Here is a 19,463-nt window from a genome sequence, read left to right as displayed (position 1 = left end):
CAGTTAGCTGATCTTGTAAATACTAGTGAATTAACCTATGTATGTATCAAGAATTCCTGTAGCAGGAGGTAGCAGCAGTAGGGGATTCAGCGTTATGAAGCTTCATCTGTGGTGGATTAACGGGGGAGGGTGGGCTGTGGCACCCTAGCAGTACCAGCCAAACTCAGCTAAGTCCCTTGTCAGGCTGGGAGGAACTTAGAGAGGAAAGGTCCCCTATTTTGTTCCATTTGTTTGATGTCGGCTACCCCCGAAAATTGGGAGAAGAGCCTTGGTATATGGATGGATGGACTTCTAAAGAAGCTGATCAATTTCTATTTTTTTTTAATCTGGTCAAAACATTTATAATTTACTGCACAAACAGGTTCTAATTTTTCAGTTTTCAAGTTGAAAGTTCTTATCTAGGGTTTCAAAGTTGTTGAAGTTTTATCTAAGGTATAAAATACAGAACATAATAATAATAAAAAGAATCAAATTTTAAAATATATATCTTTTTGTGTGGAGAAGGTTAATATAAATAAGTACAGCATGACATTTGCTCTTAAATCACTATGATTAAAATAAATTCTCTCTTCCTCTCTCTTGACTTTTTACTGCTTTAAATTGCAACATACTATACTGTATTTTAATTCAAGTTAAGATTATACAACATATAAGGTAGAACACTAATATCCAATCATAATTCTTTTGCGTGTTCTCAAACACATGGTTCCAATTTAAATCTTTCATTTTGGAACTCAAAGACAGTGGAAGGTAAGTAAGGGGTCAAGGGTCCTTAGTTATTTAATATTTACCAAATTCTTAACCCCTATTATAAAGGTTTAAAATTCTTACCTGAACAAGTGCCACTAGTGCTAATAATGTAGTAAACTCCTGATCTAAAAGCTGGCCCGGCTGAGTTCGGTTGACCATTTCCCAGAGAATTCCCAAGAAAGGAGGTGGTAACCCAGTCTTCATAAGTAACATATAGGCACGACTGGTGTCCACCCATCCATCTTTACCTTCCACTAATGAGCCTGCATGCTTATAAACAGCAGGGACACTAGCCTTATCACTCAGCCATGATGGAAGAGGAATTGGTTTAGCCTGAGGTTTTGGACAGGCCATGGTGTTACCTCCAACTGCCGGAGGGCCATTGGCCGCAACTGCTTGATCGGATGACTTCACTTGCTGGGCAGGTAGGTTGCCCATGTGACCTGGTGCTACACTTGAATTGGTAAAGGCCAGATTAGCTTCAAAACTATTAGGGTCCACAGCATGATCTCCTGCCACATTTCCCGATGCTGCACTGACTTCAGATACAGGTACAGTTGGCTGAGGTGAAGACAATCCCTAAAATGAACAAATAAATGCACTATGTAACAGCAAATCATTATAAAGTTTCAAAAACTTACCATCTAAACTTTTTAAAATTAAGAATATTAAGTAAAAATTCCTATAATAAAGTAAATTATTTTGATACTTACTAGGAGTCATACAGCTATTCTCTATGAAGCATAAGTTTAAGACCTTAAAATAAAATACAATTTTTCTTCCTCTCTATTACATTTCTTCCTGCAGGAACTAACCAGATCAGTATTGTGGTCATACTGGTGGGCCAAATCCTTGCCCAATGGTTACTGTAACACACTCCGGTCAACATCAGTGGAAAAATGTAAAAAAATATCTGTATTAACTCAGATAAATAATTTTGAGTGGAGTGAAAGGGTAACCATGTAATAAATTCTATTTACAAAATTCTGTCTGGAGAATCGCCAGACTGAATGACACATTTCTTACGAGGTGAGGAAGGGGTGGTAACCAACTTAGATAAACTTCAACCCATATCTAATGCCATTTCGTATCCGTTCACTATGAAATTAAAGGTAATTATCTTTTTTTTATCAAAGAACTTGATAAGTAAAGATGATACAATATAAGGAATATCTGGATATGATATAAGGTATGGCCTAACATTCATAATTATCATTTAAATGTTTAAACCCCACTCATGAATGGCAGAAGCAAGCAGGACAATACCTTAGACACTAGACTCCTCTCCACCCAAGATAGGACCAGGGAGGGCCAGGCAAGTAGACCTATAGGCTCTCCCAAACACCCAAATCTTTAGCTCACAAGGATGAAGGATGGTGAGGTGGCAGATACTAAAGAAACTAAAACGTTTTGCGGGACTCAACCCGTCCCACGAGCACCAGGCAAGGATGTTTCCAATATGCCACCACATTATACCTTGTGTATTAAGATAGCAGTACCATAATCTACACATGGCCCTTCTAAAGATTAAAAGGGTCATTACAAAACCATAACTACCCCAGAGATAATGTTTTTTAAATACCTATACTAAATGCCATACAACAAGAAGATAATTTCATATGTATGTAACCTTGAATTGAATGATTTGAGACATAAAACTACAAATCCTAGGCTTTCTAAGTAAACCAAATCTCCCTCAAAATCATATTTAAAAGTTCTGGTCAAAAAGGCTTGATAAGAGCTCTCAAATAATGCTTTACAAATACTGGCTTGGTATGCCACCCATTTTTTTTCAATGAGCCGTAGCAATGACCATATTCCCAGGAAGAATTTGGAATTCAAATGTAAAAACGGCATTTAACTAAAATGTATTATTTCAATATTTAACCACTACAGTATACTCCAACCAGGCCTTCCTGAGGGTTTTGGAGGGTTAAATCATTCATGAGTATTGCAAACTTTCATCCCAAGGAAAATTTCATGAAATACAGATCATTGTTATTAGCACTTAAACATACAAGTAAACTAAAATGGACCGGCAACAAATTCAGGGTTGCCATCTACCATACTTTGCAATCAATTGTCGAACAATAAGGCTTCAAAATGTACAATTATTATAAAATCAAAAATTCAGGGAAAACATTGTATATAGGGATTAAAATATTGTACATATTATCAAATTAAATCAAAATATTTACGTCGTACAACAATATGTCATACATCTGGCAGGCAGTACTGGCAACAATCATACCGTAGTTTTATTCCTCGCCAAAAGATGACTTTACTGGCAAGGCAGAGCGCCGATCAACTGATATTTATAAACAAACGCAAGTCACAGCATTTCTGATTAGATTGCTTTTATTTTTTACAAATTCACTGTTAAAGCACTGGTAATAATACAATAATACCAGAAATAAAAAAAAAATGAGGATGTATGGAATTTAGGGCAGGTAAATGTACGGAGTGTAAGCTGGGTTAGTGAGTTTCTGAGGGAAGATTAGCCTAGGCCTATGGAAGGTCTCAAAATTCACCTATGTACGAGACACAGGGCACTTCTTAAAGCCAAAATATTGGAGGAAAAAAAAAAAAAAAAGTGTCCTATATGCCATCATATATGGTAATTTTGAAAAAGGGATTTTGACGAAGGAAAAATCTATTTCTAATCTATAATTTTCAGCTCTTGTTTACACTCCTAAATCCACTACTGTATGGATAACTTCAAGTAAGTGTATTTTTCCCTTGCAAAAAGACAAAATTAATAACATTTGCAGTTGTCAAATACAAAAAATAAAAAGTATTTAGTATCTAGTTATATAACAGCAAATACAGGACAGTGCCTTGATAGCAAAGACAAAATGCCATTATAACACAAGGGCTTTAAATTTCACTTATACTGTATAACAGTATTAGTTTCCGCTTACTCAGTTCTCTTATATAACTTATAGTGTGCCGAGGTGTACAACTCGATGCTTTTACGTTTTATTTATGAAGCATTCACAATGATATTAGAGCATGACCCCTAGCTGAAAATACTTAAAAGCATCAAATTATACAACACCAAATACAGCACAGCATAAAAAACATGGAAAGCTAAGCAAATTTTCAAGCCCTTTATTACTATAACAGATACAAAGCCCCCTTCTTGTGTTACATAAGTGTGAACAGATACCCAAAAATATGACATATGGAATTCCTTGGTTTATCTACGAAGAGATAAATGAATTCCTAACTTGCAAATTTCAAATAAACGAATTTGACACAGGTAAATGTTAAAGGCTGATTTCAGCAAATCAAAATAAATATTTAACATAACTTATGAACAGAGACTTGTGTTAAATTACACAACAAAAACTATTTCTATGAAGTTTGAGTTTCTTACGTTCAAGTTCAACCATCTTATCAGGAAACTCATTTTAGTCTCAGCTTTAATTATCTTATGAGATATTATATAATTACAATTTTCTTTAATTTAATTCTAATACCTTTAGTATACCTTTTCTTTTGTTTGTATTTCCTCTATATTAAATTAGATTAAAGCTTAATTTCCAATTTCATGTGAAGTATACAACTTTGTATAAATAAAGTATGCAGAAGGTCCTCAACTTAAAAACTTAATAGGCTCCCAGAAGCTGTTTGCAAGTTGAATTTTGTTAAATTTTAGCCTACAGTAGGACTAACTTGACTCCCATGCCTACGATTTCAAGCTACTAAAGTCAACAAATAAGTCATGTTTCATTATGGGGTCCTTTGACTGGCCGGACAGTACTTCATTGGATCTTTTTCTCTGGTTACAGTTAATTTTTCCTCTCCCTACACATACACCGAATAGTCTGGCCTTTTACATATTCTCCTCTGTCCTCATACACCTGACAACACTGAGATTACCAAACAATTCTTCTTCAACCGAGGGGTTAACTACTGTACTGTAATTGTTCAGTGGCTACTTTCCTCTTGGTAAGGGTAGAAAAGAGACTTTAGCTATGGTAAGCAGCTCTTCTAGGAGGACACTCCAAAATCAAACCATTGTTCTCTGGTCTTGGGTAGTGCCATAACCTCTGAACCATGGTCTTCCACTGTCTTGGGTTAGAGTTCTTTTGCTTGAGAGTAAACTCAGGCACACTATTCTATCTTTTCTCTCTTCCTCTTCCTTTGTTAAAGTTTTTATAGTTAATACAGGTAATATCTATTTTAATGATACTACTGTTAAAATATTTTATTTTTCCTTGCTTCATTTCCTCACTGGTATATTTTCCCTGTTGTAACCCCTGGGCTTATAGCATCCTTCTTTTCCAACTAGGGTTGTAGCTTAGCAAGTAGTAATAATAATAAAAGAACTATCAGGTTAGGTTATTGCAAATGATTTGCCTACTGTATTAAATCATATATTGTTCTATTACAATATTCCTTTACCTTATTACAGCATACAAACCTTTGATACAATATGAGATTCATGATTTTAGTTAGATTTGTGGTTGTATCTCCAAATGTTTGCATGTCGGATGTTTACAAGTTGAGGACTTTCTGCAGTACAGTACTTTAATATTCTGCTGCCTGATATTATTGCCTTTGTTATTGTCTTCAAATAAATTCCTGACTATATAATTTACTATATAATAAGGTTCCATAACTTAAGATTCCATATCATACCTTTGAGGAGGCAAAGAGTGTTTCAATGTCGTTCATCTTTGACCAGTCAACAGATGTCCCTTGTTTAGTAGAAGTAGACTCCGCTACCTTAGGGCCTTCACTTTTTGACGCCTTAAAAGGAAAGAAAAGATTAAGCTTAATATAAAATCAAATTAATATTAGGTTTGGTACATTATCTGTCCAGTAATTTGCTCTCTTATGTTAAGAGCTGTTTTAGCTGGAATATTTTCCATATTAACAACAAACACTTATGTGATGGATTTTGGTTTACATAAACAAATTGTTGTTTAACAGAATTCACTGGCCTGAACTAAACATGTTTGGACCAAGATAACAGTATACTGTTATGTAATAATATATCAAGTCATACTCTACTTAACGTGATTTATAAATTACTATGATGATTGTTTAAATTGGATGAAAGTTGAAATGCAAGCAAAACAGCTATTGTTACCTAAATCAGTTGTTCATAAAAAAACAGTTATTTTTCGTTCAGTTGTTTATAGCCTTATGCGTAACAAACAATACATTTAATGTATAATTCTCTTTTACTTTTTTTTCAACTTATTGAACTAGAAATTGAGATAAAGCGATTGATAAACGAAGTGTTTACAGTATATAAATTGGTCTCCAAAAAGTAACTCCCACGATACACGATAAATAAAATCTTTTAAGGGCGAAAACTTGGTACTTGTACAATATGTGAGATCACAGGTGTTATACAATTATGTACGGTATTACTGAAATTTACTTTATTAGCTTTTTAGAAAAAAAAATAAGTTTTGACGAAGGAAAAACTCATTTCATGGGAAATTCTTTATTTTTGAGAAGGTGCAGTGTGGTCTCGAAGGACTTTCCTTGTTCCTTGGAAAGACTAGAACAGGGAATCCAATACATGATTACCAAAGAAATGTGATTTCCCTTTCTCTAAGGCCAGTGAATCAACATGCAAAGCACAAACCCAGTATAGGGGAGACCCTGCAAGTTCAGGCTCATTTGAACTTGTCACAGTACCTCAGTAGCTGATAGTCATCTGCTGTGAGTGACATGCACGTTGTCCTAGAAAGGATACATCCTTCCAGTTATTGCCAGTGTACCTACATCACAACAAACCCTCAATGACCATAGAAATGATACATCCTTCCAGTTATTGCCGGTGTACCTACATCACAACAAACCCTCAATGACCATTCACGGTCGAAGGAAAAACAATACTCCATTCTAGTTCCCAAGGCTAGGAAGGAGGGAGGATTTTGGAGACCACACCTCCCAAAAAAATAAGTATTTTCCTTCATCAAAACTCTTTGGCGGCTAAAGGGCTGTGTGGTCTCCAAGAACTTCGTACCAGAGTATTAGTAAGTAGACTTGTGTCCATATTCCAGGACAGCTTTCTGTCACCCAACATTACAACTTATGTGTCTGTTCCAAGAGACAAGAGAAAATCTAGCAAGTCTCACTCTTACTACACACAAGCGACTTAAAAATACTGGCTGCCAGAAGGGCCTGGTGACATGATCATCCTCTGTAGGTGTTCCAAAATTGCATATGAGAAAAGAACACAACAAATCATGGATTTTGGGGATGGAGGTAAGATCAGCTTTTTTAAGTAAGGACGTCTTCAAGATACAGATAGCTGCTGTTGAAAGAACTTGTTGCTCTGGGTGTTATGAAACAGACTACCTTCCGAGATGTCAATCTCTGCCAAAATAATTTTAAGGTCGACCCTGTACAGAGGTTGCTATTCCCTAACTCTAGAGACGAGATATAAATCGCATCCCATCTCTGGAAAGGCTTTTCACTATTGATTATATAAAAGAAACTATGAGTCAGGATTTAGAAGACAGCCTGGGATTATTGCAATGAATTCTGGGTACAGTACCTTCAAAAGGCTGCCAGTTCACCGACTCTAGCTCCGCAGCTAAAGCTATTAAAAATATAGTATTTTGAATAAGTCTTTAAGAAAAATGATGGAGTTATCAAACCTAAACAAAAATTAAAGAACCCCATCCAGAGACCATAGAACCACTGGGTGGGGATGGTTTATGTAAAGCAAAAGACTGGATGATCTTATGAAACTTTTACGAGTCAAGATTTACATCAATGACACACTTAACGGGTTCTTTTAAAACAGATTTATACAACAGTATAGTCGATGGCTTGAGCTTCATCTCCTCAGAGAGGTGGACCGGAAAAGTAGTCAAGAGGTCCGGAGTTATCAGTTACTTAACTCCATGAAAAAAACTATCCCTGACTTCCACACCTCTTGCAGCTCATCAAATAAGTTGTGAGTTTAGAAATCTTCCTTGAAAATATGAGAGAAAATCCAAGAGTAAAGGTTCTGGGTCAGAAAAGAAAAAAGACAACGAAGGTAATCCACCTTCCTACTTTCAGATACAGCTGTGCAGACCAAAGCAGTGGTATTCTTGGTCTCAGACACAAAACATTTGATACTATGGATTGCTGGACCAAGATGGTGCTATTTGTTTAATGTAGAAAATGTCTTCCTTCCATTATAACTTTAAAAGTTGTTTGTTAATAAAGTAAGGGAAAATATCTTTGATCCCTCAATGTACGAACAAGGAACTAAATCAAAACATAGATAGGGGCCTGGTTCACTAGGACACCATTGCAGAAACCCCTAAGTGCTAAAATTTGTATATCAAGGCTAATGAGATCTCCGAGACCCTTATTGAGTAAATGCTTAACAGACCCCATGATCTTAGAAAATCCTTTCACCCACATAGAAAGGAGAAAATGGCCTAGGCTCTTAGGTTTTCTGCATAAGGCTCCTAATTCCAAGGAGAATAGATCCACTCCAAACAAATGGAACAATTTTCAGGGTCCTAAGACCTGCCCTAATCAGTGGAACAATCACAATGATCCCGACAACACTTGTGACCCTATTTCAGGTTAGCTAGGTTATCAGATTCAGCACAGAAGCTTTTTTTTTAATGACACTTATTCGTAATAGTACAATAACATTTCAAACGAAAAATCCTCATAATAAACTCACTTTAAAGGGGTTGGGAATCTCCAACTCCTTCCTATAATGAACACCAAACTAAGAGAGAAGCTCACAACATAAATAAACCACTTATTCAAGATATTCACTTCAGTAAGACAGGCAACCTCACAGAACCTCAAGGCATAGGTCATGGAATAAACTACAAAACTGAGCCCTCTAACTCACTCACTCATTCTCAGTTACTCACTCACTTACTCCAATCGAGATATGATGCATCGTAAGAACGGATCTTGTTCATAACTTGAGAACCACCTGTTATGTGACAATATACAGAATTAATTTACAAATACAGAGTTGAGAAGAAGACTATAATACCAAAAAATTTAAAATAAAAGTGAACAAAACAAGTTAGTACACACATCTAAATGGGAAAATCAAAATTGTGACATAAGATATCTCACCACTTGGGAAGCTTGGCATTTTAAATTGAATATCCAGATAGAGCAAATGTGCTCTGTCAAAACCGAGGAGTGAATTCCATGTGAAAATACTCTTCAATATATTAATAACAATATATCATTAAATAATTTTGACCAGTCTACAAACTATCAGGGACCTGATAGAAAATAAAACAAGCAGTTTTTCCAAGGTAATAACCATACTTCTACAAAAATTCTTTGACCTTCCTACCTTCTTTGGTGCTGGAGGAGACTTCGGTTTCTGTGATTCCTTTGTACCAAGAATATTTTCTATCATAGAATCGGCACTAACACCACCCTGGAATCAAATGGAATGTCAGGTTGATTGCAGGTACATCAGCATATATAAGTTGCAAATTTTTACTAACAGTACTTGTGGGGAGCATACCTTACAAACCATCTTGGTAATACAGTATCCCCTATGACAATTAAATGCATGGATAATTTAAAACTTTAGGCAACTCTATATGAATTTAAGATGTAAGAAAAAAATACTGTATGCGATCTAAGTTTTACTTATTATAAGACAACTAATATCAGAATACGCATTTTCATCCATCCATATACCAAGGCACTTCCCCCAATTTTGGGGGGTAGCCGACACCAACGATGAAACAAAACAAAAAAGGGGACCTCTACTCTCTATGTTCCTTCAGCCTAATCAGGGACTCAACCGAGTTCAGCTGGTACTGCTAGGGTGCCACAGCCCAACCTCCCACATTTCCACCACAGATGAAGCTTCATAATGCTGACTCCCCTACTGCTGCTACCTCCGCTGTCATCTAAGGCACCGGAGGAAGCAGCAGGGCCTACTGGAACTGCGTCACAATCGCTCGCCATTCATTCCTATTTCTAGCACGCTCTCTTGCCTCTCTCATATCTATCCTCCTATCACCCAGAGCTTTCTTCACACCATCCATCCACCCAAACCTTGGCCTTCCTCTTGTACTTCTCCCATCAACTCTTGCATTCATCAACTTCTTTAGCAGACAACCATTTTCCATTCTCTCAACATGGCCAAACCACCTCAACACATTCATATCAACTCTAGCCGCTAACTCATTTCTTACAACCGTTCTCTCCCTCACCACTTCGTTCCTAACCCTATCTACTCGAGAAACACCAGCCATACTCCTTAGACACTTCATCTCAAACACATTCAATTTCTGTCTCTCCATCACTTTCATTCCCCACAACTCCAATCCATACATCACAGTTGGTACAATCACTTTCTCATATAGAACTCTCTTTACATTCATGCCCAACCCTCTATTTTTTACTACTCCCTTAACTGCCCCCAACACTTTGCAACCTTCATTCACTCTCTGACGTACATCTGCTTCCACTCCACCATTTGCTGCAACAATAGACCCCAAGTACTTAAACTGATCCACCTCCTCAAGTAACTCTCCATTCAACATGACATTCAACCTTGCACCACCTTCCCTTCTTGTACATCTCATAACCTTACTCTTACCCACATTAACTCTCAACTTCCTTCTCTCACACACCCTTCCAAATTCTGTCACTAGTCGGTCAAGCTTCTCTTCTGTGTCTGCAACCAGTACAGTATCATCTGCAAACAACAACTGATTTACTTCCCATTCATGGTCATTCTCGTCTACCAGTTTTAATCCTCGTCCAAGCACTCGAGCATTCACCTCTCTCACCACTTCATCAACATACAAATTAAACAACCACGGCGACATCACACATCCCTGTCTCAGCCCCACTCTCACTGGAAACCAATCGCTCACTTCATTTCCTATTCTAACACATGCTTTACTACCTTTGTAGAAACTTTTCACTGCTTGCAACAACCTTCCACCAACTCCATATAACCTCATCACATTCCACATTGCTTCCCTATCAACTCTATCATATGCTTTCTCCAGATCCATAAACGCAACATACACCTCCTTACCTTTTGCTAAATATTTCTCGCATATCTGCCTAACTGTAAAAATCTGATTCATACTACCCCTACCTCTTCTAAAACCACCCTGTACTTCCAAGATTGCATTCTCTGTTTTATCCTTAATCCTATTAATCAATACTCTACCATACACTTTTCCAACTACACTCAACAAACTAATACCTCTTGAATTACAACACTCATGCACATCTCCCTTACCCTTATATAGTGGTACAATACACGGGCAATTCAACAATCTAATATGACAAATTCGTAGAAAATTTGAATTTTTCCTAACTATACAAACCATAGCTATTTAATAGGGGTATTACTTTCGGCGTAGCTGAAATGACGAGCCATTAATTTTTAACGAGGGTTTGCTACCAACACCACTAGTTAGCGGGGGTAGGGGAGGGTAGCTTGCTACCCCCCCCCCCACCACCCTCTCACACACACCTGTGCTTGACCTCACTTTGCTTGGAGGTAGGACTTTAAGGGGGATAGGGCTGGCGGGCAGGTTTGGTTAAATAGCAGATGTCATGGGGCTTGGGAGTGCCTGGCAAGGCCAGTCCCTCCTCCTTGTAGGCCCTGGCAATAACTTGTCTCAACCAAAAGGAAATGGTATTCTTCGATACCTGCTTCTTTGTAACACCTGTGGAGACGAAAAGGCTCTTGATGCCTGGCCGGAGATGTGCAGTCCTCTCAAGGTATTTTCTAATGGCACGGACAGGGCATAACCTCAAATCCTCAGGATTCCCAGTCCTAGGAATAGCTGGCAGAGAGAACCCCTTGAATTTAGGATCCCAGACTGCTGGGTTCTGGGTTTTCGCCACGAACGAAGGGACAAACTTGAAAGAGATCTCTTTCCACCCCTTCGAATGAGAGACATCATAAGACAGCCCATGGATCTCACCTACCCTTTCCGCAGAGGCCAAGGCCAACAATAAGACTGTCTTGAGAGTGAGATCCCTGTCTACAATATCCTTCATTGGTTCGAAGGGGGGGCTACTTAACATCTTCAGGACCCTAGCTAAGTCCCACTGAGGCACCCTAACAGTTTGAGGAGAGCAGGATTGTTCAAAACTACTGACAAGCATAGTGTGTGTCTAGAGGAACCCAAGTCGATGCCCTTCAGAAGGAAGACTTGACCCAAGGCTGCTCGTACTCCTTTTATAGCTGGGATTGACATCCCTATCTCGTCCCTGAGATATACTAGAAAGTCTGCGATATCTGGGACCGAGGCTTTGAGGGGTTTTATGCGCTTCGAAGCGCACCACTTCGTGAAAGAGGCCCACTTCGCTTGGTAGACCGCTGCCGACGACCTTCTCAGGTATCGCTACATCCTCTTAGCCGTTCCTGACGAATATCCTTCCTTCTTCAGGAGCCGCTCGATAGTCTCCAGGCGTGAAGGCGTAGAGACTGTGGGTTGTCGTGGAACCTGAGAAAGTGTGGCTGTTGTAGAAGATCTGACCTGTCGTGGAGTGGCCACGGAGGATGGCTCGCCAAGTCTTTTAGGTCTGCGAACCACTCTCTCTCTGGCCACCAGGGCGCTACCAAAGTCATCCTTAAGTTCCGGGCACCCCTTACTCTGTTGAGCACTTGCATGATCAACGTGAAAGGGGGGAAAGCGTACACGTCTAGGTTGTCCCACTTGTGCTGAAAGGCATCCTCCAAGGCTGCCTTTGGGTCTGGGACAGGAGAACAATACACAGGAAGTTGCGCCTTCAGCTTGGTTGCAAAGAGGTCCATCACCGGGGAACCCCAACGTTGAATGATGAGCCTGGCTACTTCTGGGAGGAGGGACCATTCTGTTCCTACTATCTGACCCATCCTGCTGAGACCGTCGGCTAGGACGTTCTTTTTCCCGGGGATGAACCTTGCCAATAACACTATCTGGTTCGCTTCCGCCCAATCTAGGATCTCTAGGGCGAGATCGCACAACTCCCTTGATTTTAAGCCTCCCTGCTTCTTTATGTACGCTACCACTGTGGTGTTGTCGCACATCAACGCCACAGTGTTTCCCCTTGGTAGATCGATGAAGTGCAGGCAAGCTTTCTGGACTGCCTTCAACTCTAGGACATTGATGTGTAGGCCTTTCTCCCCGTCCATCCAGGTTCCTCGCGCCGTCCCGTTGAGGAGATGGGCTCCCCATCCCTGGTTGGAGGCGTCTGTGAATAGGAGCAACTCGGGAGGGTCGATCACGAAGGCCATCCCCTTGAGCGAGTTCGACCGGCAATGCCACCATTCCAGGGAGGGTATTGTGTTTGGTAGGACTGGGATTAATTTCTGGGGCGAGTCCAGTTGGTTCCAGAAGCTCTTCAGATTCCATTGGACGGCTCTGAGTCTGAGTCTCCCCTGGGGGACCAGTTTCTCCAACGACACCAGATGACCTATTAGCCTTTGCCAGTCCTTCGCCCTCCTGGGTTGTCCCGACAGGAAAGGGAGAAGGATCTTCATAAGATTGCTTATCCTCTCCTCCGACAGGAAAGGGAGAAGGATCTTCATAAGATTGCTTATCCTCTCCTCCGTCGGGAAAGCTTTCACTAGTAGGGAATCCAGTGTCATCCCCAAATAGGTCATTCTGGTGGAGGGAGATAGGTTCGATTTTTCTGGGTTGATCATGATACCCAGACCCTTGCAAAACTGGAGAAGTTTTATACCCTGCTCCTTCAAACGTCCTCCGAGGAGGAAAGAAGCAACCAGTCGTCCAGGTACCGGATGAGGCGAATGCCCCTCTCGTGAGCCCACACCGAGACTGTCGTGAAGACTCTCGTGAATACCTGGGGAGCTGTCGACAACCCGAAGCAGAGGGTCTTGAATTGCAGGATCTGGGTACCCCATTTCACCCGGAGAAACTTCTGACTTGAGGGATGGACCGGGATTTGGAAGTATGCGTCCTTGAGGTCTATGGTCATCATGTAGTCTTTCTCCCTCAAGGACAGCAAGACTGACTTCGTAGTGTCCATTTTGAAATCTGTCTTTCGCACAAACTTGTTGAGAGCTGACAGGTCTATCACCGGTCTCCACGGCCCCGTCGCCTTTTCTACCAGGAACAGGCGGCTGTAGAAACCTGGCCCTGGGTGCAGGATCTCCTCCATGGTGCCCTTTTCCAACATCGTGGACACCTCTTCTTGATGAGCCGCCCTCTTCAACGGGTCCTTGGGTGCCAACCACTCCGACAGGCTGGCCGGAATTAAAGGGGGGGGGGTTTCTGTCAAGAATGGTAACCTGTACCCCTCCTTCAGTACGGATACTGTCCAGGGCTCTGCTCCGTGAGCCTTCCATGCTTGCCAATGTAGTCTGAGGCATCCCCCAACCTGAGGCTTGGGCAGGAGTAGGGGGCCTCCCACTCTACCTCCTCCTGGAGGAGCGGCCTGAACGGCCTCTCCTGGAGGCAGAATACCCTGTTCTAAACGAGGCCAACGCTGCTGGAGCTCCTCTACGGGGGAGCTGAGGCGCTGAGGCCCATGAGGAAGAAGGTGCTTCTCTCCTCGTCAGGTTAGGCGGGGCCTGAGAAGTAGAGGGACCATCTGAGGCTGACCTCTTGTAGGGGGCCTCCTTACCAGTTGAGGCCTGGGAGCGTTCACTTCTTTTCTTTTAGCCACCTTTTCCATGATCTCCTCTAGCTCTTTCAAGGGGAACAAGGAGTCACCCCAAAAAAGGAAGACTCCTCATGGCCCTCGCCTCCCTGTCTGGGACCTTCCGGGAAAGCTTCGCCAGAATGGTGTCCCTTTTGCGAAGAACCCAATTCGCTGACAGGGCAAGGGACTGATAGGTGAGGAACTTCAGGGTCTTACCCCCGGAGATGATAAGCTCCCTCAGGAGGCTTTGCTGTTCCGGGTCCGTCAAGTCATACGTGGCTTGCACACCTACCAGTGTGGAAGCCCACCAGTCCAACCAAGAGGAGACGTGAACTAGGTCTTTCGACATCTCCTCCATCATCGCAGCCTCCGACTGCGAAAAACAAATCGGGGCTGAAGAGGCTCTGTCCTCCGAGGCACCCTGTCCCAGAACGTCGAGGGCAGGCTCCACCTTGCAGGCTCCCGGTCGTTGTCCCTCTGGCACATAAACCCTGCTCTGTGTCTTGAGCCCTTGGAGCAACTTCGAAGAGCTCTGCGTTTTGGGAGCTTCGGCATTGCCTGCCACAACTCTATCGACGTGAGCCACAGGTAGGGCCAGGGAAGTTTTCTGTTGGACGGGTGCCTGCATCAAGCGGGTCAGGCTGGACCTCCTGTAGTCCTCATCGGTTGTAACCAGCTCTTCAATTCTATGATGCCTTCGAATCAGGCCTATAACTTTCCGACAGGCCGAGTCCTCGGTCGGGGAACCTTCCCTACCGTCAGCAGAACTTTCGGCCTGATCCCGAGGAGCCGGTTCACCGGTCATTCCCAACGGGCGCTTTGGTTCTGGCACAACAGGCACTCCCCTGCGGTGGTACCGGTCTTCCCCGGCGGAAACCTCCGCACCAGGTTCGGGGGTCAGAACTGGCATCGCCATGCCGGCGAGGACTACCGTTCGTGCATTCTCTCTGGGGGACGTGGACGCGGATCCCGTGGGCTGACCCGAAGGAGGGAACCGTTCCTTAAAGTCCGAGGGCCGAACCAGCAGGGCTGATTTGGCCAGGCTGCCCGTAAGGAAGCACGGTTCCCCCCGCTGGGCGGGGTGAACCGGAAGCTTCGCGGCCTTACGCCTGCCTGAAGCGGCCTTCTCGCATTTCTCCCTGCGAGGGTCATATCTTCGCCTGGAGGATGGCCTTCGTGGTGAGAAATCCCTGGATTGCCGGTCTGGGGAACACTGCAACTCAGACTTACGGGGAACGAAGACCCAATCACCATCGGGGGACCTACTCCTCCTGTGTTTCCCCCGTGGAGAGCGGGACCGTCTCCTGCTGAACCTCGAACGGGATCTTGAGCAGGAACGCCTGCTCCTGGACCGCTCCCTCCGGCGCCGATGTCTCTTCCTGGTTTCTTCTTCTGAAGAGAACGAAGCCCCACCATCCGAAGAGCCCGACGAAACTGTACCACCCGCACGACGGGCAGAAGCGGGGGCTACGGAGGGCTTTGCGACTCGCTGCGTACCAGAGATAGAGGGTTGCAGGAAGGTTTCTGGGACCGTCATCAGAGGAGCTGGAAAAGAGGGTTGACGCCCTACACTAGGGAACCAGGTATCCAGGCCCTCTTTCATCCGCATTGGGGACCTACCTGGCGTTTTAGGGAGCTTCCACCCAAAGGAATCACTTACCGTGGAGTCTAACTTACCCTGGGCGTCGCCACCTGCCGAAGAACCTGAAACAAAGGCCCACGAAGGGGGCGAAGAAACAGGTACAACATTACTACACCATAAGGGGTCGTCGGAGGAAACGTGCCCCCCAAGCACAAGGGAAGAGTCTCCAGAACCCCCCGACACAGCACTACCAGGCTCCCCACTAGCCTGAGAAGTCCCCGCAACCCTCACTTCACACACATTGGACTCTTGAGGAAGAACCCTCGGCTCTTTCCCCGCAACGGACTTACCTCGTCCCCTACTCTGGGTAGGGGAAGGCGAGACAGAAGCCCCGTCGGACCGTCCACTGGGTGACGGTAGCGGCGAAGAGACGCTAGATTTCCTGGGCGAATGTTTCGACGACTTCTTTTTCTTAGTGCCGTATCGCACCCACTGAATCTCACTCCTACCAACACACTCAAAGCACGTATCCAATGGCGAGCACATCCTGCCCCTACAGGAAGAGCAAAGGGAGTGAGGGTCTACTTCGGGCTTGGAGAGGAACGCTCCACACGACTTTCCGGCTCTAGGCCCAGGACAACGGCGGATCTGCTCCATAGCACACAACCACAAGACACAGGAACGAAGGGAATCAAAGGGATACACTTGGGAAGCACAAGGAAAGATAGTTAACACACAAGAACGCAAGGGATAAGCACAAAGCTACCACGCGGGACACACGAGGCAGACACAAAGGGTCGAGAGAGACGAGAGCGACGTGAGGGTATGGTATCACGTCGCGACCAGAGAACTTACTGACTCACGAGACCCAAGCAGACCGCGACCTAGCTCAAAGGCTACCCTCGGGGCACGTTCTCTCACTCCCGGGTTAGCCCTCCATAGAAAACGGGTATAGGGTATACTACACAAAACTCTGGTCGGTAGAGAGGAGATTACAGGTAACTCCTAAGAAAGTAGTTCGAGGTAAGTATTCGTGTTGGAACAAATACAAATTATCTACGAATGTCATTTGTTCCGTAACTGGAATACAAACCACGCTATTTAATAGGGGTGACTCACCCATTAGGAAGGGTGAACATCCCAGCCAGCATGGCTTTTGGCTTTGCCTGGGGGCTCCTTATTTGAGCGTGTAAGCACCCAAGAAATAAGGAGTCCCTGCACCTCGCTAGAACCTTGCTACGCAAGGACTGCGGCCAATGCATGCTGTGTGTGAAGGTATGAAGAAGTGTGACTCGTCCTAGAAAGTTGTTCTGAAGTTCTTTAGATGGAAACTCGTAGACTAGGACTTTCCCAATACTACCTCGTCAGGGTATGGGGACGCAACAGTATTAACCTTAATACTAGGAACACAAAGGAGCATGGTTTACCTGCAGTGGTTTGAGGTTAGCTATGCAGAGAACCCAGGATGCTGCTTTCCCCAAGAGAGGGGATGATGAAGAAAAGAATAAGGGCCAGTCAAACCTTTTCATTCATGCAGACTAAAACCGGGTAACAATGCCCTCAACCTTCTGCTAATTGTCCAATAAGGAGCTTGAGGTTTTAAACCAGCTGTTGTGCAGCCACCACAGGCCAGCTGTTGTGCAGCCACCACAGGACCGGTAGCGAATGTATCGAGTCTCCTGTGGGTCACGTCTTGCAGGTAGTGGGATGTGAATGTTGTTTGATGTTTCTACACCCCAGCTTGAAAAACCTGCGTCAGTAAAAAATTTCTTTTGAAGGCCAGGGACGTAGCTATGCCCCTGACATCATGTGCTCTGGGGGGACGTGACAGAGGAGGGTCTGGATTTAGAGCCAGGTCAATGACCCTGCGAATCCATGCAGAGATGGTGTTCTTGGTGACCCTTCTCTTAGTCCTTCCTGTGCTGATGAATAGTGCTGGCACATGAGGACGGGCTGCAGCTGTTCTTTTGACATACAGCCTCAAGCTCCTTACTGAGCATAGTAAGAGATGGTCTGGGTCATCTGTTACAGTACGGAGACTAGAAATCCGGAAGGAGTCGAATCGAGGATCCGATACTCCTGGATTCCGATTCTTAGCAATAAACTCAGGGACGAAGCTGAACGTTACCTCCCCCCATCCCCTTGAATGGGCGATGTCATACGAGAGACCATGAAGTTCGCCGACTCGCTTGGCCGAGGCCAAAGCTAGCAGGAATACCGTCTCCCAGGTTAGGTGGCAATCTGATGCCTGGCGTAATGGTTCATAGGGAGGTCTCTTAAGAGACCTGAGAACTCGAACCCCATTCCATGGAGGAGGTCTCACTTCCGACTGAGGGCAGGTAAGTTCATAACTACGTATGAGTAGAGAAAGTTCTAGCGATGAGGAAATGTCCATTCCTTTCAGCCTGAAGGCTAGACATAAAGCTGAGCGATAGCCTTTCACTGCCGAGACTGAAAGGCGCATTTCTTCACAAAAATACACGAGGAACTCCGCTATTGTTGGAATAGTGGCATCGAGTGGAGATATACCCCTTCCACGACACCAACCACAGAAGACTTTCCACTTTGCCTGGTAGACTGCTGCCGAAGACTTTCGCAGGTGTCCAGACATCCTGATCGCAACTTGTTGCAAAAATCCTCTCTCAGAGAGGGGATGCTGGATAGTCTCCAGGCGTGAAGCCGGGCTTTGTGGAAGATGTTGGCATGTGGTTGTTTGAGTAGATTGTGTCGTGGAGGGAGTTCTCTTGGTGGCTACGTTAGGAGTTGCAGAAGGTCCGGGAACCATCCCACATGATGCCAAAGCGGAGCTATGAGGGTCATTGAAAGATTGAACGATGTTCTGGTCTTGTTGAGTACCCTCCTCATCAGACACAACAGGGGAAAGGCATAAACGTCAATGTTGTCCCACCGTTGTTGGAAAGAATCTTGCCAGAAAGCCTTGGGGTCTAGGACTGGGGAACAGTACAGCGGGAGCCTGAAGTTCAAGGCCGTTGCAAAGAGGTCCACAGTCGGAGAACCCGACAAAGTCAGGACTTTGTTGGCTACTAGATGATCCAAAGACCACTCGGTACTCACTATCTGAGAAGCTCTGCTCAGGTTGTCGGCGAGCACATTCCTTTTGCCCGGAATGAAGCGTGCCGATAGTGGTATCAAGTGGATTTTGGCCCATCTCAGTATCTCTACTACTAGATGGGATAGTTGCTGCGAAAAAGTACCTCCTTGTTTGTTGATGTAGGCCACTACTGTGGTGTTGTCGCTCATCACCCCCACAGAGTGACTTGCCAGGTACTGTTGGAACTGTTGAAGGGCCAGAAAGACGACCTTCATCTCTAGGAGATTTATGTGGAGATACTTTTCTCACTCTGACCACAGGCCTGAGGTCGTGTGGTGCAGTACGTGGGGCCCCCACCCTTTTTTTTGAAGCGGCCGAAAACAGCATCAAATCCGGGGGGAGGACGAGAAGGTCCACTCCTTTTCGTAGGTTCTCGTCTGCCACCCAACACTGGAGATCCGTCAGTTCCGCAGGTCTTATGGGGATCTGGAT

General features: G+C 43.9%; 1 protein-coding gene across 2 annotated transcripts in view; it reads right to left on the bottom strand.

Annotated features, from left to right (window-relative positions):
• LOC137658331 (synergin gamma-like) overlaps positions 1-19,463 on the bottom strand; it is a 108,411-nt gene that overhangs the window by 76,649 nt on the left and 12,299 nt on the right. For both annotated transcript variants that reach the window (XM_068393013.1, XM_068393005.1), the window contains exons 4-6: positions 9,053-9,139; positions 5,398-5,508; positions 832-1,329 (exon numbers count right to left, since the gene is read on the bottom strand). In XM_068393013.1, coding sequence (XP_068249114.1) covers positions 832-1,329; positions 5,398-5,508; positions 9,053-9,139 — 696 coding nt within the window. The remainder of the gene's footprint in view (positions 1-831; positions 1,330-5,397; positions 5,509-9,052; positions 9,140-19,463) is intronic.

Source organism: Palaemon carinicauda, chromosome 1, assembly GCF_036898095.1.
Source record: "Palaemon carinicauda isolate YSFRI2023 chromosome 1, ASM3689809v2, whole genome shotgun sequence".
Classification (NCBI taxonomy): Eukaryota; Metazoa; Arthropoda; class Malacostraca; order Decapoda; family Palaemonidae; genus Palaemon; species Palaemon carinicauda.
Note: the sequence above shows the minus strand (reverse complement) of the source record. Positions and strands in the feature narration are given on the sequence as shown.